This window comes from Myotis yumanensis, unplaced genomic scaffold (genome assembly GCF_028538775.1).
Source record: "Myotis yumanensis isolate MYYU_CA2020_CCGP unplaced genomic scaffold, mMyoYum1.0.hap1 SCAF_20, whole genome shotgun sequence".
Taxonomy (NCBI): Eukaryota; Metazoa; Chordata; class Mammalia; order Chiroptera; family Vespertilionidae; genus Myotis; species Myotis yumanensis.
The window spans coordinates 7,354,934-7,382,618 of NW_027223771.1; the positions used below are offsets into that span (position 1 = coordinate 7,354,934).

General features: G+C 51.3%; 1 protein-coding gene across 3 annotated transcripts in view; it reads right to left on the reverse strand.

Moving 5' to 3' along the window:
* Positions 1-834: 834 nt before the first annotated feature.
* Positions 835-27,685, reverse strand: part of DET1 (DET1 partner of COP1 E3 ubiquitin ligase) — a 37,544-nt gene continuing 10,693 nt past the window's right edge. The window contains exons 1-5 of one of the 3 annotated variants that reach the window (XM_070400764.1): positions 12,135-12,245; positions 9,477-10,569; positions 6,016-6,203; positions 4,481-4,672; positions 835-1,466 (exon numbers count right to left, since the gene is read on the reverse strand). In XM_070400764.1, coding sequence (XP_070256865.1) covers positions 1,277-1,466; positions 4,481-4,672; positions 6,016-6,203; positions 9,477-10,559 — 1,653 coding nt within the window. In that variant the 5' untranslated portion in view covers positions 10,560-10,569; positions 12,135-12,245 and the 3' untranslated portion in view covers positions 835-1,276. Of the gene's footprint in view, positions 1,467-4,480; positions 4,673-6,015; positions 6,204-9,476; positions 10,570-11,087; positions 11,139-12,134; positions 12,246-27,685 lie in introns of those variants that run through there. The other 2 variants (XM_070400763.1, XM_070400766.1) reach the window with 2 other exon arrangements.

Below are 27,685 nucleotides of genomic sequence, written 5' to 3' on the forward strand. Positions count from 1 at the left end.
TTCCTACAGACAGTACTGGAGCTTTCACTGCTCTGCATCGTAATTCCCTTCATCCGCCTATTTCTCTCCTCAACATCTTGCCACAGCACCTACCTGACTCCTCGCAGGTGAACACAGGTGGTCAGATCCTGTGTTGAGTACTAACTAAATGACAATGATGAAATCGGCCAAAATGTTTTGATGGGGCTTAGCACCTCCTCTCCCATTCCTGTCCCCAGGGAAGTCGCTGTGGCTGCTGAAGGGCACAGGGCCAGCTGTCTGCAGCCATGGCTCCTTCCAAAGCTACTGTCACCCGGGGAGTTTGCTACATGAACAATGGGCACGTTATGGAGATGGAACGTAACAGCCTGACAAGCCCTCTGGAGGAGACAGCTGAGAATGTGACAGCCTGGGGGCCGGCAGGTGTTTGCCGGGCAGCTGTGATGGCTCAACCGTCCAGGAACAACCAGTCTGATCCCTCAAGGGACAACTGGCGCTTGCCAGCTCCCACTAGCCCAACTGCAGTACGTGCTAAACAGCGCTTGCCTCTGCTGTGGCCACAGAGCTGCTAACTCTCCCACCTGCACGGCACAGACGGCCCAGATGGGCGCGTGCTTCCACGCGAGAACATGCAATTAGGCCCAGCCCCTCCAGCTGCAGCAGCTCCCCGGGGAAACCCGAGGGAGGGAGACAGTCGTGGCAGGTGACTACCTTCCATGCTGGCACACACTTCCCTCTCCCAAGAGCAGCTGCTGGATCCGCGGCCTCTGGCGCCTTCCACAGCCCTTCCTGGAACCCGTGTATTTGAAAAGCATTTGGTGAGATCAGAACATAAGGCGGTCATCAAACAGGATATATTTCAGTAAGAAAATACCAAGGCTTTATTCTGTTTTCTTATAAAGACAGCCCTGCTTGTTGGCTAAGTAGAAAGGGTGTACACAGTTCTCGTGAGTAAACATGAGTTACCTGCTACAGGATGCAGACATAATGCCAAGGAAGGGGCCCGAAGGGGGTAATGCTCTCATCTTCATAGCAATAAAATGCAAATTAAAACAGAAATAACTGAAGCTAATTAGTGCTGGACATTCCCACAGGGAAAAAGCAAGAGGGCTCTAAAACAATCAGTAGTTTTTTGTTACACAATAAAGACTTCCGTCAGGCTGAGCCGCCCGCACTCCCCCCTCAGCCCTCCCCATCTGGGGTACACGGGCCCGTCGGGAACCCAGAGCTGCTGGTCAGGAGCGTGTGCTTTAGTCCGTGAGACAGGAAGGCCAGAGAGCCGGCTGTGGGGGGGCCCCTACGTGCAGCAGTGCCGCATGTGGAAGTTGACGACATACTCAGCATTAGTCCTCTGCACAGAAATAGCAAAGGGCTCAAAGGGGTGAAACGTAAAGGCAACAAGGCGTCGCACTGTGTGGTTGATGGGGCGGCCCAGTAAGCCTGCCTGGATCTCAAACTTGAGCAGACCAGAGTCCCGAGCATAGAACCTAAACAGAACGAGAGAGAGAGAGAGACAGAGAGGACGGTGTAGATACTCACCACCACCATGAAATGTGCACAGCAGGGAAGTCCCCTTACACCAGCCCCAGCTCATCACAAGTGCAGAATCACCCGCATCTGGTCGCTCATTTTAGGGGCAGGGAGATTACGAATCTTACTGTGTTGTCCTAAGCCAAGGGGTCACTTCTCTTTCCCAAGACAGCCCTTAGCTACAACCTTAATTACAGCCTCCCCCTTTCCCAAAGCTGTCTACCCCAAAACTGTCTAGGCGAGGGCTAGAAATGAAAGGTGAACCATGTACTAGTATGCAATTTGAAATTTCGGGTAGCCACATTAAAAAATGTTTAAGGTGAAATTAAGTTTAATAATGTATTTTATTTAATCCAATATTGACATCCAAAATATCATTTCAATCTACCGTCAATATAAAATATATTAATGAGATATTATACATTCTTTTTTGGACTAAACCTTTGAAATTTGATATGCATTTGACACTTAAGCAAACCTCCCCTGGGACTGGCCACATTTTAAGTGCTCAATAGCCACGTGTGGCTAGTGGCTACCACAGAGGACAATGCAGATCTACACTCATATTTGAATTTTTCATTTTTAAGAATAAATTCTTTTATTAAATTTACGGAGAATAGACTCTACGGGAGACTCTTCTTTTCACACACAAAAACAAAATACTAAATAGTTTTTAATTTTTTATCTAATATAGTAAGACTCAAGATACTCCCTCCATCCCAGCTCTTAAATACCCATAATGCAAAGTAAGTGCCCTGTGGTAGTGAGAACTACAGATGGTCAGCGGGGTTGAGGGTTAATTGAGGGGAGGTCTAGAAAATGAAGAGCCTGAATTAAATAACTCTATTTCCCCCTTTGGGAAGCAAATATGTAATAGACATGAATATATTCATATCCTTTGACTCAATAATTCCATTTCCAAGAATTTATGACCTCAGAATTTAAATGAAGTAAATAGTGACATGAATAGAGATGGCTACTACAGCATTAGCTCTACCGGGGAAAAAGCAAAAAGACAATAAATGCTCAGTAACAGGGGAACAGTGGAATTAAGTACGGTACATCTACCCGATGGAATAATAGGCCGTCATTACATGCCTCATGTAACTGTGAGGACCATGTAACAACATGGAAACCCATTTATAAGATAAAAGCCGACTACAAAGTATCATGCTGACCACCATTACAGCTGTGAAATACAGACATGCACGCTGGCAAAGGCTAGAACGGAATGCCCAATAAAGGTGTCCTGGCGTTACCTCTTCCTGGGCTTTTAGTATCCTCACAGTTCCCATTTTAAATTACAGGTAAATAAGAATTACAAGAAAAAACCCTTCAGTCAGGAGCAGTGGCATTTCCAGGTGTGTCTATGAGGTTAACTTTCCCAGTTGGAAAGGCGAGGCGGTCAGAAAGGAGAGGACTGTAGCTCATGCCATGTGACCACATCGAATGAGACCCACCACGTGCGTTTAGTGTGTGAGAGCACATTCCCCTCACCCACAGCGTCCCCACACACAACGGCTTATAATTTAAAGGGAGCTGTCTGAGCTTCTAAATCTAGCCATCAGTTCACAGGGAATATGGCGGAATGAGGAAGATAGTAACTACTACTCCCGGATGCAATGAGCAAAATCTAGGACGTGTGGGACATTACCGGAGGAGCAACCTGGTTTCCCCAACACTTTCGCTGCCAGGAAAATGAGAGGGAAACAGAATGTACAGAATAAAAAAGACAAAAAAATAGTGGCCACAGGCAATGTAGGCACCTTGTGTAGATCCTTATTTGGAGGAAACAAACTGTAAAAAGAATGCTCACGAGACAACAGGCTACTGTGAAATCTGATTCGATATTTGGGGTCGTCAATAAAGTGTTGCTCACTTTCTCCAGATGAAATAATGGTAATGAGGTTGTGTTTTAAGTCCCTATCTTTTAAAGATTCATACTGAAATATTTAAGAGGAAAGTGTGATGACACCTGGGGGTTATGTCAGAATCATCCAGGGTGGCAAGTCGCGAGGGGAGAAAGTAGGTGGGGGCAGGACAATGAAACAACTCTAACCACGAGCTGATAACTGCTGAATCGGGGTGATGGGTGTATGGAGGCTTATTAAACTCTTCTATTTTTTATATGTTTAAATTTTTCCATAATAAAAAAGTTTCAACTGGGCTGTGGAACTGGACTGCAACTGGGGTGATGAACTGTACAGAATTATTGTATACAAACCTCGTTTATACACATTGAATCTGCATTATGAAATACTAACTACACTGTTTCTACGTGAAAAAGGCTCACGCTCCATCTCTGGGCTCCAGGCACACACCAGCTGCCCTGAAATAGCCCCAGTGACAATGGTGACAACTCCCCCCAGCACCCTTTACAGCCCACAGAGCAACACAGGCTCCCGACGTGGAGACAGGTGGGTCTGTGAACTGGGCATCTATGCGGGAAGGGACTGGCTGTCAGAGGCGAGCTGCACCCTTCCGGCAATAATACTGAAATACTTTTACAAGTACATTTCAAATCTACATCCCCAAACTCCCAAAATGAGGACGCCTGAGTTTCTCTAAAACCTCCTGTTCCCCATATTGTCCCTGCGATCATTTCCAGTAGGTGACTGGGGGGATGCAATCACTCGAGCTGGATAAAACTTCAAAGGCTGAGCCATAAACATCATTATGAAATGGTATTAGATTACTAAATGGAAAAGTATGGTTTCCTGCCCTGGATACCTTTGAAAGGAAACACGTACCTGAAGTGGGTGCTTGGGTGAGCAGCAGAGAAGAAGGTGTTCATTATGAGACTACTGCCTATGTGATCAGAGCGCCCACCACATCACAGAAACTGCCCCCCTTCCAATTCAACCCACGAGTAGGAAGGACACATCACATGGAACGATGCCCAAGAAGAAGAGAGAGAGAAAGCGGGCAGGCCCGGCCCTGGACCACGAGCTGATAACTGCAGACGCTGTACCTGATAGGGTGGTCGCCACACGTCTTGGGCCGCTCCATGACGGACACCCACTTGTCATCGTAGCTGAAGAGCGACAGATCGAGGTAGGGGCTGCCACTGTAAGACTGGGCGCTGATGGGGAGCTGGCCGAGCAGCCGGCGCACGGCCTCGGTGTGCCCTCCGTACTTGGCGTTCACAATAGTGTCTTTAAACCTGAAAGAAAGCACCGGTGATGAAGGCTGTGTTTGCGGACACACGTTTTTTCTTAAAATGACCAACCTATGTCTAAAAACAATTCATTCTGTCAATAAAAGTCCGGATATTGACCGAAGTCAGAACTCACATATAGCACAAGCCTGGCTAGCTCCCAATACGCTCAAGAAGCAGAAAACGGAATTAGAAATGGGGAACATTACTTTAGAAAAGTTAAAAAAAAAAAAAAAGACTCTACAAACAAGTTTAAAATGCGTGTAACTGCCCGGTCGGTGTGGTTGGTGTCTGGCTGCTGGCCTGGCACCCGGGAACTTCCCTTTCCCGTCATCCTTGGCATTCTCTCTGCTGCTCTCCAGTCAAACTGTACCATTCTTTTGTGTTTATTGGTAAAATGCATTTCCAGATGCTTCCTTAGAAAAGAGGCATGGGAGGTAATTATTTGAGAGAGCATGTCTGAGTATGTCTTTGCTCCATTGATTATTGGAATTCTAAATTAGGAGTCATTTTTTTGCAGAAGTCTGAGGGCAGGATTTTCATGGCTTCAAGCTTTCAATGTTGTGACTGGTGTGTCCAATGCTATTCTGATGACTTATTTTTTTATATGTGAGATGTTTTTTTTCTGAAAATTTTTACAATTTTCTCTTTATCCCCAGGGCTTCGAAGTTTCATGATGACATGCCCTTCACTTTCCGGATTAATCCTTCTGGAATTAGCCAGATAGTGGGTCGCCTGGGCAAATCCTCTAACTTCTTTTCCATCTTTTCTCTCCCATTTTTATTCTCTTATCTTTTTACATTACTTTCTTGGAGAGTTCTTCAACTATATCTAAGAAATTTTAAATTTGTCAAGTGTCACTGTTCTAGGAATGTTCCTGTCCTTATGGCTTGAATTATTTCAGTCGCCACATGTTGTTTCTTTATTCCGTTTGTTTTAGTTTGGTCTCTATACCTTTCAAGACAAAGCTTTTTTAAATGACTCATGATCCTTGATAACTTATTTTCTCTGTAACATTTCTTCTAACCGATAATGGATCCATTTTCATTTACCTCCACCAAAAGATTTTTGAAGACTATAAAATTGAGCATTTAGAGCCATGTGTTCCCAAGAAAAAAAAAAGTTTTAATTTATATATACATTATATTTTTGATGCAGCAAAGTAGGATAAGATGATACATAAAATATTACATTAGGAGAGAATTCTATAGGGGAGATGACATAGATATAAGGAATGGAGGATAAGATTGTCGCATGGTTTTCTGAAGTAAATGACTATTGATGTCACAGCAACCAATTAAGAAAATTTAAGAGAAATTAGGCCTGTTAAGCCCGGTGGAACAGCTTACCGGCGTTGGATCTGCCTTGCAAAATTGTTGCTGGAAGCTGAGCAGGGAAACTGGACTTCGCTGTGCAGGGTAGCGTTCCGGAAGAGGTCGCAGAAGTTCTCAAAGAGCTCTAGGAGCTCGTCGGACGTGTTCTCAAACACCGCGATCACCTCTGTTGTCACCATATTGTACACCACAAAGAAAGACGCCTGCAGGGGAACAGAGAACGCTAAGGGACGGCTGAGTATAACGCCATGCCTGGCCAACATCCCTTGGCTGAGAATGCAGGCTACCCCAGGGAAACATGAACCGCCTCCGCTCCAGCACCACGGCTCCAGCATGGCTCCCCGTGTTTCTGGGAAAAGGGGGGGGCGGCCTTGGAGGGCTTTCTTAGTCAAGGCCTCGTGTGGCCAGATGTCCCACTGAATCTGCGCTGCTGAAATGATTGAATTGGCCAGCATCTAGGTATGAAAAGGCTTTCCATCTTCCATTTCCAACTGTGCAAATTCAGTATTTTTCCTTCCAAGTGTTTACTCCCTACTTGCTCCCAGCCCACCCTGAGATAGATAAAAAATGCTTTCTTAAAATGCCAGATTTCATTTCCTTCCTGCTGAGAAAGTGATTTGTGGCCTGGGGTTGCCTGTTGACAGATTATGTTCTCTTGTATACATACATCCAGCGGAAAGTTCAATTTCGGGGCATTTACTTTCCCTCTTACTATTTCCAGCATGCAGAGAGCCGCCTTAAGTGCGTTTTGCCCTAAAGCTGCCCAGGCAAGTTGAAACCAAGCAGGGCACTGCTGCTGAACAAATGAAAACTCAGAGAGGATTTTCCATTTCTGTCCTAAATGTTCTTCCAGCCCCGGCATTTGCAGATACATTTGCGATTTATAGCGAATCTTAGAGGAGGGAGCTGACAAACTCTCAAATGCCATGGGGGCAGAGCTACCGCTTTTCCTGCAGGACCCCTGGGTGAGGAGCCTCTTCCTTTAAACCTGCAGTGCTCTGCTCAGCCGACCAGGGCAGCACCGAAACCCACAGTTTTCGTCAGCGAGTGTAACAGGGCCATCCGTCCGCAAGCTTCCAATAGGCCTCCAGACGTTTCCAGAACACTGAGATTAGTAGTCCCCCTCCGATGATTAAGTTTAAATCTCCATTAACAATTTCTGGTGCCATTCGGCCCACCTGTTTGACTAGTCATTAGTCCTTCCCAGAGCTTATGTTACATGCCTTTTGTGAACCCCTGGAAATTAAATTTGGCTGCAAATGAAAGAGGCTGGGGGGTAACCTGAGACTAATGCCCCTAATATTAGCCAGGCTTTGTTTTGGATGCACTTTTTACTCATTAACCTTATTGGAACCTATCAAATTAAACTGAGGCGGAAAAGACAGCTAGGGCAGAGAGATCGGGTTTAAAGTTACAACCTCTGGGAAGCAAAGCACAGAGCCCTAGCGATGTTTCTGGCTCCAGCTTGCAGAAAGAAATAGGTCATGGTTTAGCAAAGAAAAAGTGGATACTCTCAAATGCAGCCATTACAGACATCGTATTCCCTCCAAAACAAAAAGGTCATCATAGCTCAGACCTAAACACACGTGGACTCGTGTCCTTTCTGCAGAAGGGACCACACTTCGGTCCTATCAGGGCTTCGCCAAGATCTACCGTCATTACGTGGCCGGAGAATTACACCAGCATCTCCTAAGCCTCCCTCCGGGACACTGGGAAACACGGGCAGGAGGCTGCAGAAGCCGGGGTCTCACCGCCCACCTCCCAGGACAGTAAGACCAACTGGATGCTCCCCCACGGTGGCTCCGCGGGTGCCTTCCTCACTGACGCGGAGAAAAGGAGTCCAGAACAAAACCATCTCTAACCCACAGCACTCGCCGTTTTGTAAAGAATTCCTGAACTACGACTCAGAAGAAACATGTCGGAGACATTTCACCACAGATGGCTGGTCAGGCCTTAGGGGAGAGGGCCCCGTCCAGTCTCTCTTAATGGCAGAATCAGCCGCGGGTCAAGGAGCGATACCGACGTCAGGTTTGCCCTCTGTACAGAATTTGCAAACTAGCATCTAAGGAGACAATCTGGAAACAGGAGCGTGGGGCAAAGGTACGGAACGGTGGTCTCTTACTCCGTCTACACTGACAATGGAGAGTTCTTAAAGGGAAATGCCCTTGCCCTGGCCAGTGCTGCGCACTGGTCAGTGTCGGCCCGTGCACTATAGGGTCGCAGGTTCGATTCCCGGTCAAGGGCATGTACCTGGGAGGCAGGTTCAACCTCCAGCCCTGGGTGGGGCGTGTGCAGGAGGCAACTAACCGGTGTGTCTCTCTCACATCGATGTTTCTCTCTCTCTCCCACTTCTCCTTTCCTCTCTCTCTAAAAAAAATCAACAGAAAAAATATCCTTGGGAGAAGATTAACAAAAAAAAAAAAGAGAGAGAGAGAAATGTTAAGATTACCCTGAATTTCAACACGATGTTTCAATCCAAGAATCTTAAAGGTTTCGGTGCTCTTACCAACATCTTATTCCCAGTGAGAAGTGCCTCTCTCCCCTACCAACATCTTTCACTCAAACTGAAAAAGACCTCAGGACCTGGAGTGCTGATGAATCACTTGGGGGATGGAAAATGTGGGATCCTTTTGCTCTTTTACTGCTCTACAACCCGTATCTTTCAGCGCATGGCAAGGTCAAGGTCAAGTCATAAAACTTAACTCTGTGAAATGAACGTGCCTAGCAGTTACCTTTGGAAGAAGACTTGTGAAGAAGTATACTGGCATTAACCATTTAAGCAGGAAAGAGCGGCTAGATTTTCAGAGGGTTTCCTGTCTGTGTGTGTTGGGCTCATTCTTACTGCCAGAACTAAAACAGTCAGACTAACAAGGACAGTCTTACAAAATCAAGGCAGGATTATCCACAGGCAGTCCACACGTTAACCTCGTAGCGTTCGGGCTTCCACCTCAAGGGTCCTAAAAATGCTCTGCCGTCCGGCCGGCGTGGCTCAGCGATTGAGCATCAACCTATGAACCACAGGTCACAGTTCGATTCTGGTCAGGGCACATGCCTGGGTTGCAGGCTCCATCCCCAATAGGGGATGTGCAGGAGGCAGCCAATCAATGATTCTCTCTCATCACTGATGTTTCTATCTCTCTATCCCTCTAAAATCAAGAAAAATATTTTTAAAAATAAAACAAAATAAAAATTAAAATGTTCTGCAGAAGGTAGAGGGCAATAATCACAGAGGTGACGATCTACATGTCAATGGCTTGAGACTTAACTTCCATCTATCCGAAGAATTACACGCGGGCAGAGAAAAACAGAGCGGTTTTAAGTTGGACTGAGGCCTGGGATAGCAAGTATTTAAGATTACACAGAACGTGTATTTCTGAGAGGTTGGCTATGCACAAAGAGAAAAGCCGTCACATTCTGCCAAGCAGACCGGGGCGGGGGTGGGGGCGAGCGGTCACAGGCAGGAGAGCGCCGCCTACCTGTGACGGGTCTGTGACCCGCAGGGTGACCACGTCCTCGCTCGTGTACTTGATAAACAGGTGGTTCTCGTCCAGAAGCTGCATCTTCCACATGCGCAGCTGCCGCAGCTGGTCAAAATACTGGAAGAAGCGCCGCTTGGCCATGGCGCTCCCATCCTGCTCTGCGCGGCGCCACAGGTAGACGAGCAGCCGGTGCTTGAGGGAGTTGATGAAGGGGTCCCGGAAGGGGTTGGCCATGCCCGTCTGGCTGTCCCGCTGGACCTCGGGGAAGATGGCGGAGACGGTGAGCAGGTCGTCCTCATAGCAGAAGCGGCCGATGGTCCGCACGTCGATGAACCTGCCTTCGGGCGTCACCTGGAAGACGTGGATGGTCTGCTGCTGCACCGACAGGATGGCCAGGATGTTTTTGTACAGGTACAGGCCCTGGTTGTGAGACAGGACCACTTTATCGCACTTGAAGGTGCGCGTGTCACACAGGCGGCCAGTGTGGAGGTCAATGATGTGGAGGGAGTAGTCCTCCAGGGGGGACCGCGGGTTGGGGGTCACGGACTCGCTGTTCCGGTAGACCTCATAGAAAGGGGGGTGCGGCTCGTCCGGGAGGTAGGCGGCCGAGCCCACGATGACACAGCGGCAGTCGTCGGTGAACAGGCTGCACTCCCGGTTCAGGTGCTCCCCGTTGGCCGCCACGTTGGTAATGTGCAGCAGGACAAAAAACCGCTCGAAGAGCCGCCCGCGGATGTTGACCGACCGCTGGTCATTGCCATTGGACAGGATCGCCCCCTCGTAGCCCTGCAGCAGGTCCTCGGCCGCCTGGCAGCCCTGGTACTCGTAGATCTCGAGAGACGTCTGGTCTGAGGAGAAGGCGATAAAGTAGCGCCCGTCGGGCGAGAATTTACGCAAGAAACAGGGCGGCTTTTCCACGTTGACCACGGTGAAGTTGGGGAAGACGTTCTGGTGGAACACGCGGACCTGGTGCCAGTGGGTGCCTGCCTTGCCCGAGCTGATGCGCCGGCGCTCCAAGCGGTGGATGACATTCTGGTTCTGGATTCTGCGAGGTTTGATGGTGGAAACATGATGATCCATTGTCACATCTCTACATGGAAACGTCAAGCAGAAGAAAACCAAACGGAAGTTACCAAAACCCATACAAGTCGAACAGATTCTTCCCTCCTTATACCCTGCACCCGGGAGCTCCCAAGATGCGAGGGATGAGCATTTCTCCTTCTCAGATTATAATCAGGAAGTGGTCCTGACATTTCTGAGTCTGAGAAACAGATTTGAGAGGAGGACCTAATTCAACGGGAATATCTTCAAAGCATGCTTAGCTGTTGGGAACAATCAACAGGGGGGGAAAAAACCTACATCTGCATGAAATTTGTTCAATGTAAGAGTCACATTCAATGTACATTTATTTTAAAATCTTTATTTATGTATTTATTTACATATGTAGTATTGGGCTCTTAAGATGTCCATACTACCCAATGCAATCAACAAACTCACAGAACATATCACAGAGCTAAGGTCATCAAAAAGTGTGGCACTGCCCTAACTGGTGTGGCTCAGTGGATAGAGTGAAGGGTCCCAGGTTCGATTCCAGTCAAGGGCATGTACCTTGGTTGTGGGCACATCCCCAGTGGGGGGTGTGCAGGAGGCAGCTGATGGGTGTTTCTACCTCTCTATCCCTCTCCCTTCCTCTCTGTAAAAAAAAAAAATCAATAAAATATATATATATTTTTTTAAAGTGTGTCACTGACAATAACATACCAATGGAACAGACGAGAGCCCAGAAATACAGCTTTGCAAATGTCAGCCTGAGACGTGCGAAGTTCAGAGAACCCTACACGTAGGTAACATACTAATATCCTCCCCTTCATGGCACCTGCCCTGCCTGCAACCTTCTCTCTGCACCTGACTTAAGTCTGGGGCATAGGAGAGGCGTGCGCGCCTGCGCTGTCCATGCAGATGTTGCGTCCTGTCTGCCCTGAAGGCTGGACCTGCCTCATGGCCTCAAGCCCTTTGCCAACTCAGGGCCCCTCCGCCTGGGGCTGTGCCCTCTGCCTAGGCTGTATTTCCTCCGGCCCCTGCAGCTCACGGGTCACCACCCTCAGGAAGCCCTCCCTGACCACCGACCTACACCTGGCCTCCCCTTAGATCTGTGTCTGTGTCCCCCAAAGGGACGGTCCCGGTTTGAATCTGTGCATTCGCGTGCATGGCTGTGCTTGCTGCTGGACGCCCCAGGCAGGCAACAATCGGGTCCACTTAAGTCCCCTCCGCTCTCTCGGGGCCCAGCCCTGGGGCCGGCCCCCACCGTGCCTCCCGCAGGTTGTCCACGGAACGCACGCCAGGCCGGCCGGAGCGCGCCACTGGCTCGCTCTGAGCTCCTCGGCACTCCTCCTGCCTGGGCTGGTCTCAGTTTCCCCCTGGGGGCGGGTGCACACATCCCTCAACGGCTAGTGACGGCTTCCACACCTGCCAGGATCGAGGGGCGGGCACACCCCCCACCCCAGGGGGCGCCCCCCGGAAAGAAAAGCGAGGGGCGGGGCCTCCAGGGGAAGGGCCAGCTGAGGGAAGGCGGGGGCCGCAGGGCCTCCCCGTCGGGCGGCCTCGGGGAGGGCTGGACGGGCTGGGAGGCCGGGCTGGGGAAGGAGAGGTCCTCACCTGTGGGTCCCGGCTCAGAGGGCCGGGGTTAGGGACCCCCGGCCGGCTCTGCGCGCGCCGCCCCCGGCCCCGCCCCCGCCATGCTTCGGGGACCCGGCTCCGCGACTTCAGGCCCCCGCTTCCGGTATCCACCGGAAGTGTGGGGTAGCGAGAAGCCACGTGGGGCTAGCGCGCCGTCCAGCCGGGCCTGGGAAGCGCTACAGCGCACCCTGGTGTCCGGAGGCGGGTAGAGGCCAAAGTAGCCCAGTGATGGCCAAGGAAAAAATTCACTCAGAGCTCCTAGCAGGGCACCCATGGCCATGTCTCCGCGCCTTCTGGGCACCTTTGCAAAAAACAGATATAAACGCCGGTGTGGCTAAGTGGTTGGTGTCGGCCACGCACCAAAGGGTCTCGGGTCTGATTCCCACTCAAGGGCACATTCCTGGGTTGCAGGTTTGACCCCTGGCCGTGGTCGGGGCACATGCTAGAGGCAACCAATTGACTTGTCTCTCTCACATCGATGTTTCTCTCTCTCTCTTTCTCTCTCTCTCTCTCTCTCTCTCAAAAATAAAAATTATTTTTTCGCCTTTTGATTAAATGCACCATTTCATTGGCTGAGGAACCTAAGTGACTGTGAATGCTTTTGCTCAAAAAGCAATCGAATATTTGGATTGGGCTACGCCTGAAGTCATCGCCACAAAGACAGGGACCACTTCTGTATTGCAAACTACTGATCCCAGAGGGTTGACACGGTGCCAGGCACGCGGGCACTCCAGAAGGATTTGCTGGATGCTGAGAACAGTCTTTTGTACGCACAGGGCAGAGCCTCGGTGGTGGGGTCACCTTCAAGCACCCCAGACATTCCCTTGTGTTTCCCCGGCTCCTCAGCCTGCCTCTCTCAGATGTTCCCGCGTCCAATTCCCTCCCAAAGTCCTCTCACCCTGGGAAGAACACTGCGTGCCCAACTGCCACTGCACCCCCGGCTGCTGCCTCCTTTGTCCCCCTCAGGAGTCCCCGAGTGGGATGATGGGGGACAGGGAGGGAGCTGAAGGACTTGAGAGCTTTCTCGCCACTCACTCCAGTCCTCCTGCGGCTCGTCTGCCTGGGCTTTTAACCACTCTGCCTGCGATCTGCATTAGCCATGGGGGGAGGGGGGGGCGGGGGGGGGAGCGCGGCATGAGAGGCTCTTGTTCTGTCTCCCTCTCTAGGAGAGGCTGGCAGCGCGCTCTTCACCTCTACGCGGTGGCAGGCATGTCTTGCCCTAAGTATTACACCACCCCACCCCCATCACCACCATCACCACCACCACCACCACCACCATCACCACCACCAATCCTTCAATCCAAACAATGGCACCACTGGGTACATATGGACTGTCTGCCAGACCCTATGCCAATTATTTCACCTGCATCCTCTCAGTTACTCCCTGCGCTGACGCTGTAAGTGAGGTATTATTATCCCCACTTTACAGATGCAGAAATTGAGGCTCGGTTCCACTTGATGCTACCCCCCCTCCCTTCCCCCCCCCCCCCCCCCGCGCCAATCCTATATTTGCTTTACAAGACTCACTTCATCATCATAAGCTACTTGCAGGAAACGCCCGGTTTCTGCTTGCAGTTCTTCATTCTTCAGATTTCACTCGTATCGACTGTCTGCCTTCCCTCCACGCTCTTGGCTAAATGCTCCCTGCCCAGGTCCATGTATTTCTTTCTTTTTTTTTTAATAATGTTTTCAAATATGTTTTTTTATTGAATTTAGAGAGAGAGGAAGGGAGAAGGATACAGAGATAGAAATATCAATGAGACGTGGATTGGCTGCCTCTTGCACGCCCCCTACTGGGGATCGAGCCCACAACCCGGGCATGTGCCCCGACTGGGAATCAATCCATGATCTCCTGGTTCATGGGTCGATGTTCAACCACTGAGCCAAGGCAGCTGCGCAAAACAAGTCCTTTTTGATTGTCTAGGGCAGTGGTTCTCAACCTTCCTAATGCCGTGACCCTTTAATACAGTTCCTCATGTTGTGGTGACCCCCAATTTCATTGTTACAAATTGAACACAATTAAAGCATAGTGATTCATCACAAAAACAGGATGTAATTATCTATGTGTTTTCCGATGGTCTTAGACGACCCCTGTGAAAGGGCCGTTCAACCCCCAAAGGGGTCGTGACCCACAGGTTGAGAACCGCTGGTCTAGAGCCTAGCACATATTAGAGGCCGCCTAATATGTATTTGCTGAATGAATGAATGAATGAATGGTGTCTGGTGCTCTCCTCTTTCTAGATGTGCCTGGGATGCGGGGTAGGAGGGGCGGGAGGAAGGAGCGGCAGGGAACACCCCAGCATCGTCCCTCCTGTAGCCGTAGCTGAGCCGGGTGGAGCACGTCCCGTGAGCCAGGGGTCCCAGGGCACCTCAGGGCACCACTGGTCCACCTTCCACTCTCAGGGGCAGGGTGGAGGAGAACGGCTGGAAATAGAAGGAAGAGGCTGCGGGCCGAGGAGCCCAAGCCCAGGGAACATGAAGAATCTTCGCTTCAGGGACAAGCGCTCTTCTTCCCATAAAAGCAATGAAATTAGAGGTAATTGTGAGACACCGAGATTTGATCAAACCAGGGAGGCGCTCAGGTGAGGGGGGCCGGGTCCCCCCGGCCAGCGCCTGCAATCACCCTCTGTCTCGGTGACTGAACAAACAGTCCCTCCGGGCCCCGTCCCCACACTGCCCTGCAATGGGTGGGGGGGGGGGGGGCGGCTGGAGGAGCTGGGGAGGCCTGGTCCCCTCAAGGCACGGGCCTCCGCCCAACCCCTGTCCCCGCCAGGACCTGCTCAGAGGGCAGGAGGCTAACGGGTGGCTAAGCTGGGTTCGCCGTCCTGTCTACCTTAGGCCACGGGCACCAGAGGGCCAGGGAGGAGCCGGAGGGCCATGGGGGGGGGGGGGGAGAGACCCCTTCCTCTGCTCCCCTCCACCCTCCATTTTTTAAAAATATTTTTTTATTGATTTCAGAGAGGAAGAGAGAGGGACAGAGACCTAGAAACATCAATGATGAGAGAGAACCATTGACTGGCTGCCTCCTGCCCTCCCCGCACTGGGGATCGAGCCCAGAACCCAGGCATGTGCCCTGACCGGGAATCGAACCTGGGACCCTTCAGCCTGCAGGCGGACGCTCTATCCACTGAGCCACACCGGCCAGGGCCACTTTCCCTGCTTTGCTCTTCTTTTTACCCGCTGAGAATCCAGCGGTGAGAACGCACACCGTGAAACAGAGAATGGGGTGCAGGAAGTGCTGCTTAGGGAGGCACGGGGCCGGTGGGTCCACACAGCAGGGGAAGGCCAGCCCGGGCGATCCTTAGCAGCAAGTGCTCATTGCTCCCCCGTGTGCATGGCAGCATTAGCCACATTAGCCAAGACATGGAAGCAACCAAGCCGGCGGTTCTCAACCTGTGGGCCGCGACCCCTTTGGGGGTCGAACGACCCTTTCACAGGGGTCGCCTCAGACCATCGGAAAACACATATATAATTACATATTGTTTTTGTGATGAATCACTATGCTTTAACTATGTTCAATTTGTCACAATGAAAATACATCCTCCATATCAGATATTTACATGACGATTCATAACAGTAGCAAAATGACAGTGATGAAGTAGCAACGAAAATAATTTTATGGTTGGGGGTCACCACAACATGAGGAACTGTATTAAAGGGTCCCGGCATGAGGAAGGTTGAGAACCAATGAACTCAGCGTCCATCAGTGGATGAATGGACAGAGAAGACGTGGTACACATACTAGTGTGCACAATGGAGTATTATTCAGTCATGAACAAGAATGAAACCCTGCCACGGGTGGACCGGGAGGGCATTATGCTCAGCGAAGTGAGTCAGACAGACACAGACAGATACCGTGTGATCTCACGTACATGTGCAACAGAAACAAAGAAAAGAGACCAAGTCATAGCTACAGAGAACAGATTGGTGATCGCCAGAGGGAGGGGGGGAGGAGGCAAAATAGGTGAAGGAAGTCAAAAGGTACAAACTTCCAGTTATAAAATAAACATGTCTGGGGGACGTAATGGACAGCACGGTGACTATCGCGTACAACACTGCTGCATATTTGGAAGTTGCTAAGAGAGCTTGGCCGGCGTGGCTCGGTGGCTGAGCGTCAACCTAAGAACCAGGAGGTCATGGTTCGATTCCTGATCAGGGCACACGCCTGGGTTTTGAGCTCAATCCACATTAGGGGGCGTGCAGGAGGCAGCCGATCCATGATTCTCTCTCATCATTGATATTTCTCTCTCTCTCTCTCCCTCTCCCTTCCTCTCTGAAACCAATAAAAAATAACGTTTTTTAAAAAGTGGGACCTTGTCTTCATTTCATTGGAATATAAGACGGAGGGAGGAAATTCGCTTAGAAAGAAAAGCGTGGGGCCCTTTGGGGGGACAGGGGGACAGTCAGCAGCTAAGCACCTGGGATGTCTCTCTGACCCACATGGGGCAGGGTGAAGAGCCGGGAGGCGGGCAGAGAGGAGGGGGGACGCCTCCCCCCGCCACCTTCACAGAACATGACCGTCCGCCGGGGGCTGGGCCCCTCGGGCATCTGATAAGGTTGTTCAGTCGCTGGAACACCTGCCCCGCCATCTGGCACTTTTGTCCTCTGGACGGGGCCACCCAGGCCTCCGTGCCCACCTCCTGGGAGCCAGTGGGCCGCAGGGGTCGCTAACACTGGCCAGCAAGCATGACACCCCACCCCCTCCCCCCAAGTACCAAGGGCTGTAGGGTAGATTTCCGTGTTCAAAGGCCACTTTGTGAAGAGATGGCCTCTACAATGACGTGGGCGGGGCCTCTCTAAGGCTCCTGGGACTTTAAATTCACTGAGATAAGAGAGCGGGGTTGTTGGGGCTGGAACAGGGAGGGTTCGACAGGCTGCCCTCTCTCCTGTCAGCGGCCCAGGGACCATCAATCATCCCAAATGCTGAGCTTCAGGAGCTTATCTGCTGGGCAATCAGCCCCCAACCCCTCCCGCTCTTCTGGGCTCTGGAAACCATAGCATTTGGGGAGAAAGCACAACACCTTTGTCAGCAAATCCTGTTGGGCTCTGTGGAGCGGCAGGTGACCCATGAATATATGTATTTAACTGTTCCAGTGGTGTATGAAGGGAAACACAGTGGGGGCGGCGGGAGGCGGTGCTGCCCGCCAGAACCGGCCCAAACCCTCCTCTGCATTTCCCAGCCTCCAAATATTTAAAGACAGACATGTGTCCGGCTGGCGTGGCTCAGTGGTTGAGCGTTGACCTATGAACCAGGAGGTCACAGTTCCATTCCTGGTCGGGGCACATGCCCGGGGTGTGGGCTCCATCCCCAGTAGGGGGCGAGCAAGATGTAGCCAGTCAATGATTCTTTCTCATCATGGATGTTTCTATCTCCCTCTCCCTCTCCCTTCCTCTCTGACATCAATAAAAATGTTTTTTAAAAAATAATAATCAGCTCTGACCAGTTTGGCTCAGTGGATAGGGCATCGGCCTGCGGACTGAAGGGTCCCAGGTTCGATTCCGGCCAAGGGCATATACCTTGGTTGCGGGCACATCCCCAATAGGAGGTGTTGCAGGAGGCAGCTGATCAATGTTTCTCTCTCATCGATGCTTCTAACTCTCTATCCCTCTTCCTTCCTCTCTGTAAAAAATCAATAAAATATATATTTTTAAAAATAATAATAATCAATAAATAAAGACAGCGATGTCTCCATCCTCAAAAGGGGCCTTCTCCGGGCGAACAATCCCCTGTCCCTTCAACAGTGGCTCAGACAGGAGCCTGGAAAGTTCAGTCCTGGCTTCGCCCTTCCCCGGGGCCCTTCCTGCAGGCAGGAAGGGGTAAAACGAAGCTATGACAGTGATCTGCACAGGGGCCCCGGAGCGCCCGCCACCCCGCACCCCCGCTCCTGCACCCCCGTGATTGATTCCCGGTTCACACTAATTAGGCCTCGCCTGGCTGGGGACAGGAACAGCGCTTCGCCATTTTCTTGAAGGAAACCGAGTGACAGGCCGACCTGCTGGTGGTTGCCAGGCAACCTTGATGATCCTGCAGGAAAGGCAAACTCGAGAGAGGCCGGGGCCAGAGCCTAGTTAGCAGCTATTGAATGGGAGCCGCTGCTCCGCGGAGAGGTGCGAGGAGGGCCTGGCTGGCGTGGGCTCCCGTGGCTCCAGCTGTCTTTTAGATGGCGTGTGTGTGCGTGTGTGTGTGTGTGTGCGTGTGTGTGTGTGTCCGGGGGTGCCTATGCAAAGTGAGCTGGGAAAGAAAAAAGTAATGTTTTTCTATGAAGTGAAATCAGGCGTGGCTCTGGTTGATCGTTGACCTATGAACCAGAAAGTCATGGTTTGATTCCCAACAGGGCGCATGCCTGGGTTGCGAGCTCGATCCCCAGCAGGGGGCGTGCAGGAGGCAGCCGGCCCATGATTACCTCTCATCATTGAGGTTTTTTATCTCTTCCTCTCCCTTCCTCTCTCTGACATCAAATATCCTATATAATAAAACCCTAATATGCAAATTTGACCGAACGGCGGAACAACCGGTTGCTATGACGTGCGTTGACCACCAGGGAGCAGACGCTTAACGCAGAAGCTGTCCCCTGGTGGTCAGTGCGCTCCCACAGGGGCAGCACCGCTCAGCCAGAAGCCAGGCTCATGGCTGGCGAGTGCAGCGGCGGTGGCAGGAGCCTCTCCCGCCTCCGCTGCAGGTGGGCGGTAAGGAGCGAGGGGTCCTGGACTGTGAGAGGGATGTCTGACTGCCAGCTTAGGCCTGATCCCCCCCAGAGCCTGGAGCAACAAGACATTTTTTTTTACCAAGAGGAAACGTTATTTTAGAATGAAATCCCGGGGATCGGGCCTAAGCCAGCAGGCGCACATCCTCCGAGGGGTCCCAGACTGCGAGAGGGCGCAGGCTGGGCTGAGGGACCCCCTAAGTGCATGATTTTCATGCACCAGGCTTCTAATATATATTATATCCACACAAAAACCTGCACGCAAATGGTGATAGCTTTATTCACAATTGCCCAAACGTGGAAGAAAGCAGATGTCCTTCAGTAAGTGAATGGATGAATAAGCTGTGGTCCATCCAGAACATGGACTGTTATTCAGCATATTACTAAGCAAAAGAAGACAATCTGAAAGACCTACATACTACATGATTCCAACTGTATGATATTTAGAAAAGGCAAAATGGAGACAGGAAACAAAATTAGTGTTTGCCCCGTGTTGTGAGGAGGGGGGGATGAACAGGCAGAGCAGGGAGAATTTTCAGGGAGGTGAAACTATTCTTGGCGATATTATAATGGCGGATTCATGTCATTATACATCTGTCAAAACCCATGGGAGGTACAACCTAATGCAAACTGTGCACCTTGGATGATAACAATGTGTCAGTGTGGGTTCATTGATTTTATTTTATTTTTTAATATATTTTCTTGATTTTTTACAGAGAGGAAGGGAGAGGGATAGAGAGCTAGAAACATCAACGAGAGAGAAACATCGATCAGCCACCTCCCGCACACTCCCCACTGGAGATGCGCCCACAACCAAGGCACATGCCCTTGACCGGAATCGAACCCGGGACCCCGAGTCCACAGGCCGACGCTTTATCCACTGAGCCAAACCGGTCAGGGCGGGTTCATTGATTTTAACAAATCAATAAACTCTGGTGGGGGATGTTGAGAGTGGGGGAGGCCATGAGGATGAGGGTGTGGAAGCAGAGGGGTATGGGAAATCTCTGATCAAGTTTGCTGGGCACCTAACACTGCTCTAAAATATAAAATCTAGCCCAGCCCCCAAGTTTGAATGTTGACCTATGAACCAGGAGGTCAAGGTTGGATTCTCGGTCAGGCCACACGCCCAGGCTGTGGGCTCGATCCCCAGTAGGGGGCGTGCAGGAGGCAGGCAATCAATGATCCTCTCTCATCCTTGATGTTTCTATCTCCCGCTCCCTTCCTCTCTGAAATCAATAAAAATGTGTATTTTTAAAAAGTTTTTAAATAAGAAATAAAACATAAAAATCGAAGCGATTATATGTGTGTGGACTGGCTATAAACTGCAGACCTCCGGTTCACCCCTGAGTGTCCTCGAGCCAAAAACTCATGAAGGTCATTGAGCCCCAGAGCCTGGAGCAACAAGACATTTTTTCTTTTCTTTTTTTACCAAGAGGAAATGTTATTTTAGAATGAAACCCCAGCCAAGGCCGCCGTGAGCTGTGGAACACAATTCCATAAAACCAAGGCCCTCAGAGCGCTTAACAAGATTTCCACCTGATGATGGGCAAACAATGACTTTATCCAGATCCCCCCAAGGAAACAGGAGTCTCCCAATCGGGCTGAAAGGCTGAGCTCACGGCAGTAATAACCGAGCTGATCCTAAGCCATCCCTCAGCCAGGGCTGTGTCCCCCGCCTGTTAATTAACTCTCAATTTCCTCCCCAAGGGCAGGACCGGAAGAGCTGCTGGGAGGAAAGTCTGGCAGTCCCTCTCGTCCCGGGAATGCCACCATCTCACCTGTAATCTCTCTCCAATGACGGGCCTCGGTGACAGAATAACCGATGGCTTCTGCAAGCCGTCTTCAGTGGCCGCCTCTGCCATTCTCCACTGAGGGCTCCTCTGATGGATGGCCTGGTAGGCTGCCAACGGGGGGATGATGAATGCTCGGCCCTTGAGGCAGGGACCTTCTCACTCACCTCCCTGGGCAAGCGGCCTTTATCTGCAAGGCCTAGAGCACCCTGGGGACACATGAAGGGGAAATGGAATGCCTTCTCTTTATCTCTAACCCAATTCAAAATTAGCCTGAGCTCTCCTTGTAAATCTCAGGTTGAGCCATTCCAAGTTCATGATGTTTCTGCATTTTCATTTTGTGTGACAGCAGTGGCATCAGCGTGAGGGAGGATTTACAGTTTGCAACATGCTCTCCGGGTGTGTGAGCGGGTCTGAGGCTCACCAAAACGCTCGCAGGTAGGAAAGGAAGGTCCGCCACCCTCGCTGAGTAAAGAGAAGCTGGGGCACAGAAGAGCTCCCCAAAGCCAAACATCAGTTTCTTTCAGCAAACAACTTGGTGGTGGCGATTTTTAAAAATACGCTTTTATTGATTTTTAGAGAGGGGGACCTCAATGATGAGAGAGAATCTCCCTAAAAAGAAACCCGGCACCCGTTAGCAGTCTCTCCCCATAATCCCCTCCCCTAATTAGGGACACACCCCCGACCCCTCATCTGTTCTTTGTATGGATTTTCCTATTCTGGGAATAATTTCATATAAATGGAATCATAGCCGAAACCGGTTTGGCTCAGTGGATAGAGCGTCGGCCTGCCGACTGGGAGGTCCCGGGTTCGATTCCGGTCAAGGGCATGTACCTGAGTTGTGGGCACATCCCCAGTGGGGGATGTGCAAGAGGCGACTGATCGATGTTTCTCTCTCATCGATGTTTCTAACTCTCTGTCTCTCTCCCTTCCTCTCTGTGGAAAATCAATAAAATATATTTTAAAAAAATAAATAAATAAATAAATAAATAAATGGAATCATAAAGTATGTGGCCTTTTGCAAATGATTTCTTTCACTTAGCACAATGTTTTCAAGCTCCATCCATGTGGCAGCATGTCTCAATTCTTTAGTCCTTTTTAAAAATATTTTTATATGTTTTTATTGATTTCAGAGAGAGGAAGGGAGAGATAGAAACATCAATGATGAGAGAGAATCATGGATCAGCTGCCTCCTGCATGCCCCCTACTGAGGGTCAAGCCCCCAACCCAGGCATGTGCCCTGACCAGGAATCCAACCATGACCTCTTGCTCAACCACTGAGTGGTTGCACAATGCTCAACCACTGAGCCACACTGGCCGGGCTGGTCCTTTTTTTATGACTGAGTAATATTCCATTATATGGATATACCCCCTTTGCCTACTCATCTATCAGCTGAGGGGCATTTGGTTGTTTCCACATTGTGGCTGTTCTGAATGATGCTGCTATGAACATCTGTGTACCAAGTGCTTTGTGTGAACGTATGTTTTTTGTTTTTTTTAAATATATATTTTATTGATTTTTCACAGAGAGGAAGGGAGAGGGATAGAGAGTTAGAAACATTGATGAGGGAGAAACATCGATCAGCTGCCTCCTGCACACCTCCCACCGGGGATGTGCCCGCAATCAACGTACATGCCCTTGGCTGGAGTCGAACCTGGGACCTTTCAGTCCGCAGGCCGACGCTCTATCCATTGAGCCAAACCAGTTAGGGCTTGAATGTATGTTTTTAAATAGGTTGGACATATACCTAAGCATGGAATTGTCGGGTCCTGAGGTAACTCTAGGAACAGCCAAACTGTTTTCCAAAGTGGCTGCAACGTTTCACATTCCTACTGGCAATGGATGAGTATAGCCACCCTGGCTGTATCTCACTGTGGCTTTCATTTACAATCCCTAATGAGTAAGCACACAGTCTTCTCATGTGCTTGCTGGCTCTCTGCAAACCTTCCTTGGAGAACTGTATATTCAAACCCTCTGCCTATTTTTATTTATTCTTTTGTTGTTAATCCACACCCGAGGATTAGTTTTTCCATTGGTTTTTTGGAGAGAGTGGAAGGGAGTGGGGAGAGGACAGGGAGAGAAAGAGAGAGAGAGAGAGAGAGAGAGAGAGAGAGAGAGAGAGAGAGAGAGAGAGAGAAACATTGATGTGAGAGGGACACATCGATGGGTTGCCTCCTGAACACTCCCCTACCAGGGCCAGGGATCAAACCTGCAACCCAGGTACCTGACCTTGACCAGGAATTGAACCCAAGACCCTTTGGTAATGAGTTGTAAAAGTTCTTTAAGGATTCTAGGCCCTTATCAGATACATGTTTTGCAAATATTTTCTCCCATTCTGCGGGCTGTCTCTTCCATTTTCTTAGTAGTGTCCTTTGAAACACAAAAGTTTTACATGTTGATTAAGTCCAATGTATATTTTTCTTTGGTGGCTTGTGCCCTAAGGGTCAGTTTGGAAATCTTTGCCCAAACACTTACACAAACACTTACACCTACGTTTGCTTTTAAGAGGCCTGCAGTCTCAGCTCTTACATTTGGGTCTTTGTTCCATCGGGAGTACGTGTTTGGATGTGGTGTAAGGTAGAGATTTCTCTCTCTCCTGCCCCAGGATGGGCAGGGTCCCTGTGGGGAGAAAGGTTCCTGCCTGCTCACCCTCTGGGAGCCTCCTCCCCAGCGACGCTGCGCCTGGCAGGGGCCAGACAGAGCGATGGGGCCCGGGCCAGCTCCAGTGCCTCCTCCCGGAGGGCAGGTCTGGCTGCAGCACTGAGGCCGAATTTACTCCAGCTTCTGCCCCGGGGAGCCCGGCTCCCGGCTCCCGGAGAGAGAAAAGGCGGCTAGCAGCCAGCCCGCTTACCTCCCAGAGCGGTTGCCATGGCCACAGAGGACTTTTGCGGTGAAGCGCGCTGACAGCCCCCCCCTCCCCCCCACTTCCCTTCTCCACTCGCCTCCTGGGTGACGTCATGGACGTCCCTGGCCCTGACAGGCCACCTGTGGGTTGGTCTCGGCTTTAAAGCAGCTGTTCTCCCAGGCCTGGCGACAGTGCCCGCGCCGGGAGGACCACGCTGGACTCAGGACCTGCCTCCTGCCCCGGCAGCGCCGCCGCCGCTTGGGACAGATGGAGAGGCGAGTATTCAAGGGGTGCTGCTCAAAATATCTTCTCAACCCCAACCCACCCCCCTGTCCCCGCCCCTACTCTGCAGCCCGGCGGGCGGCGGGGTGGTGAGGTGCTTTCTTTCAGAAAGGCGTGGAGAGCAGCCGTCTTGCTTCTGGGCGGTGGCGACCGCAGCCAGGTAAAAAGTCAGGACCTGGGATCCCCGTCCAACCCTCCCCGCCCGGGTCAAGGGCTCGGGATCGGGGGCGCAGCCGACGGGGGCTGGGATTCGCGAGCTGAGCCCGGGGAAGAAGGGGAAGCGGGACTTGGCATCTGCCTGAGGTGCCCGTGCCCACCGCCCAAGTCACCACGAGGAGGGAAGGCGGGAAGGGCGCCTGGGAAGAGGGAGCGCGCTCCGCAGCCCGACGGCTGGCGCTCCTAGGGGTCCTCGGCCAGCTCGAGTTGCAGGGCATTTAGGCCTCGTGCCCACCCACACGGCGATGCTAAACCCCTAAAACCCGCCTGCCGTTTGTGGGGCTCGGTCGGGCTCCCCCTCGGAGATGCGCGGCTCCACAGCCTCAGGGACGCGCGCGCGCGGTCCGGACCCAGGCTCCCCGAGCCCACCGCCGCCTCGTCTCCCGCGCTGCTCGCTCCTCAGACCCAGATGCCGAAGACCTGTGGTTGCACGCAGAAAAGCGGCGGGTTGGGGGTTCCAGGGCTCCCCTCCCTTCCTTACCCGCCACGAGATCTGAGCGCGGGGAGTCCCCGACTAAGCCTGCTGACGCGGGAGAGCCGGGCGCAGGAGAAGCGTGGGAAGTGCCGGGAGGCAGCTGGGTATTCACCGCGCGAAGGGCTTTTCCCACCTTCTGCTGTTGCGGCCAAGACTTCCAATAACCCGGGGAAGGGCGAGGGGGAACGCGCGGGGTGCGCCCTGGAGGGAGCCCGTTTTGCAGGGGGGTGGGCGCATCTGGTGCAAACACGTCTAGCCTCGCCTTGTCCCCCAGGCGGACCGAGCGTCGACCCTGAGGGTCCCGACAGCCAAGTTCAGACTCGGCTGCGGAAGGTCCCCCGAGGCCCTCGGAGAGGAATCGGAGCCTCCAGCTTCAGCACCAGGGGCTGGACAGCGCCACGCCGCCGAGCGCACAGGCTGTGTGTTCCGCGCGCCTATACGCCGCCCAGCTCCGCGCGGTACCGTACGGGCTCGCGGTCCCCCAGTCCCTACGCGGAGGAGGCCACGAGGTGAGGACGGGGAGGGGGAGTCATCCTCCCTATTTCTCCAGGGGGTTAGGTGTCGGGTCCTCGGAGGGCATCCTCACGCCCCTTCGCTAAGAACAGTTGGAATAACTTGGTGCCCAAGAGCAAAGAGGCGCGTGTCTGTGAGTGGTGAGTGTAGGGGCCAAGCGGGAACCCCAGGGCCTGTGTGCTGTGAAAGATCGCCGCCTCCGAGTCGTGTTCTCCGCACCCCCGCCCCCACTCCTCCTCCTCCCCTTCTCCCCACAATCTCCAAACGCCTTCGCGGAGGAAGGAAGGAAAAAGCGTGGGATGGAGGGTAGAGGATCATTGAGGCATGGAGCCCAAAGTAAGCAGCATATTTCATCTGGGTGTAGATGCATTCTGTCCAAAATGAACACCAAGGTCCGCATTTTTAGCCAAAGGAGGCCAAGTTGCCCTTTGCAGGAGGAACAGAATTGACTGCTTTGCCGGGGAGGAAACGGCCACGGAGGAGGGGGGAGACCTTATCACAAAAGGGCTAAGGGAAGTGGGGAGGAGGAGAGCGGACAGCGCCAGAGTGTGGTTGCCAGGCAACCATCCTCAGCTTCCTGTTGCCTGGGTTACAGCGAATGCAGGGGCTTGGGCCACTAATTATACACGAGCACCTTGATTCTGCAAAATATCTGCCGGGGTGAATTTTTCCTTTGGAGTCAAGGTGCTTGGGGAGGCAGCTACCCCCCTGACCGTCCCTCCCCACACCCCGCTTCCCTTCAGAGAGGTAATCAAGTCCTACCCTGCCATTTGGGATTTACAATTAGGGTTTTATTGGTCCTTTGGCCCAGCGGTTCTCAGCCTGTGGGTCGCGACCCCTTTGGCGGTCGAACGACCCTTTCACAGGGGTCGCCTAAGACCATCCTGCATAGCAGATATTTACATGACGATTCATCACAGTAGCAACATTACAGTGATGAAGTAGCAATGAAAATAATTTTATGGTTGGGTCACAACAGGAGGAACTGTATTTAAAGGGCCAGAAGGTTGAGAACCACTGGCTTAGTCTTTTCTTTAGATGGTGGGGTTGATCCCCACCCCTTCCCCCCCCTTTAAATGAGAAAGACACATTTGCTCTTCGCGGGTGAACGGGAGGGAGACCAGGAAATTGTCCCCAAGGTGTCTCTGGTAGAGGGAGGCCTCCTGGGTTTGGCTCTGGTTCCCATTAGGGGAAGGAGGGTCCGGGTACTAGCTCACCGGCACCTTCATAATGAGCAAACCCAACACTTCCAAGCTTCCCATCCTCTGGTCTGTTCCTTTCCCCTTTGATTGACAAACACCGATTCCACTTTCCACCTGTCCGCCTTGCCTCTCTGTGTTCATGTGCAATCCTGGGGTGGGAAATCATTTTACTCATAACTCTCCTACGGCAGCGGTACTACTCAGCATGATTTAAGGGGCGATCACCAAGAAGTTAATAGCACAGCCCGTGTTCTGTGTACTCTTCCATCTAGAATACTTCTTCAATTTCTCTTTCCCCAACAAAACCTTGTTTGAAGCGGGGCTATGACTTGACGACACAGGACTAGAGAAAAGAAATGTTCCCAGCGGTAACTAGCCGGTCTTTAGCTGGGATTCCCTGTGTCAGTAAACACACACCTCGTTCCTTTCCTCTTCTTCACCCTTTCGCTCACCTATCGCTAATATAAAAAATATTAAATCATTATAATTTCAATCTAAGTTGAAGGCTAAGGAAAAAAAAAAACCTCCAGTAATTGGCTAGGTATCATGTTGGGGAATATTTACATTAAAATACTTTTTTTCCCCCTCTCGTGTTATATAGAAACTTCTTTTTAATCCAGACCAGACGGCTGGTGTGCTTTTTGTATTTTTTTCTTCCCAAAGAAGTGCCTGCCTTTATGAATTCTCTATCATTGATCACATCAATAACGTCCCATAGCAACAGTGGCTTTTAAAAAATATATATTATTATTCCCTTTCTGCTCATTTTCTTTATAGACAAAGGGTCTACTTTCCTTTCAAGAGGAGAACTGAGATCTTATTGGCCAGGAAGGGAGAAGCATTCTTTCATTGGTCGGTGTGTATTCCCTGGTCAGCCAATTAGAGGATGCCATTTACCCCTCTGTGACTAGCAGAGTGAGCTGGGTAGCCACAATGATTGCATCTGCCTTAGTTCCGTCCAGTAGCAGCAGGTGGAACTCAGAGTTCTGGGAGCCAGGATCTGGGATTAGCTTTAGCTAGTCTGGGCTACATCTGATTTGCAAGAATACGTTTTGCTACCTTGTCATTTGAAGCTTCCTTGAACACACCTGAGTAATACCTTGTTCTATGGGTTATTTTTATCATTTTAAAATACACCGGGACGACCTTCCCAAGTCAGTGCAAGGGACTGGTATCGGCCACTGAGGACCCAGGACTTGTGTCCTCTCCTCTGGAATTGGTCCCCGCCCCCGGGGGGTTTGGTAAACACTGGGGATGAGGATGGGAAGCTGGGAGAAGGAAGAGCTGTGCTCTCTCTCTGTGACAAAGAGGCATCTCAGCTTTTGACTTCACTCCGCCCAACTCTGGGGGCCCCGGGGTGTTTTATTGGTTGGTTTCTCCACTCTCATTCTTCACAGCCACCCTTCTGATCTGCATTTTCAGGGACAAGTAGGAAACCTGGATGGATGGAGACAAGGACCCTCTAAGTCAGTGTAAGCGCAGACCCGTCACTCCCCGGGGAG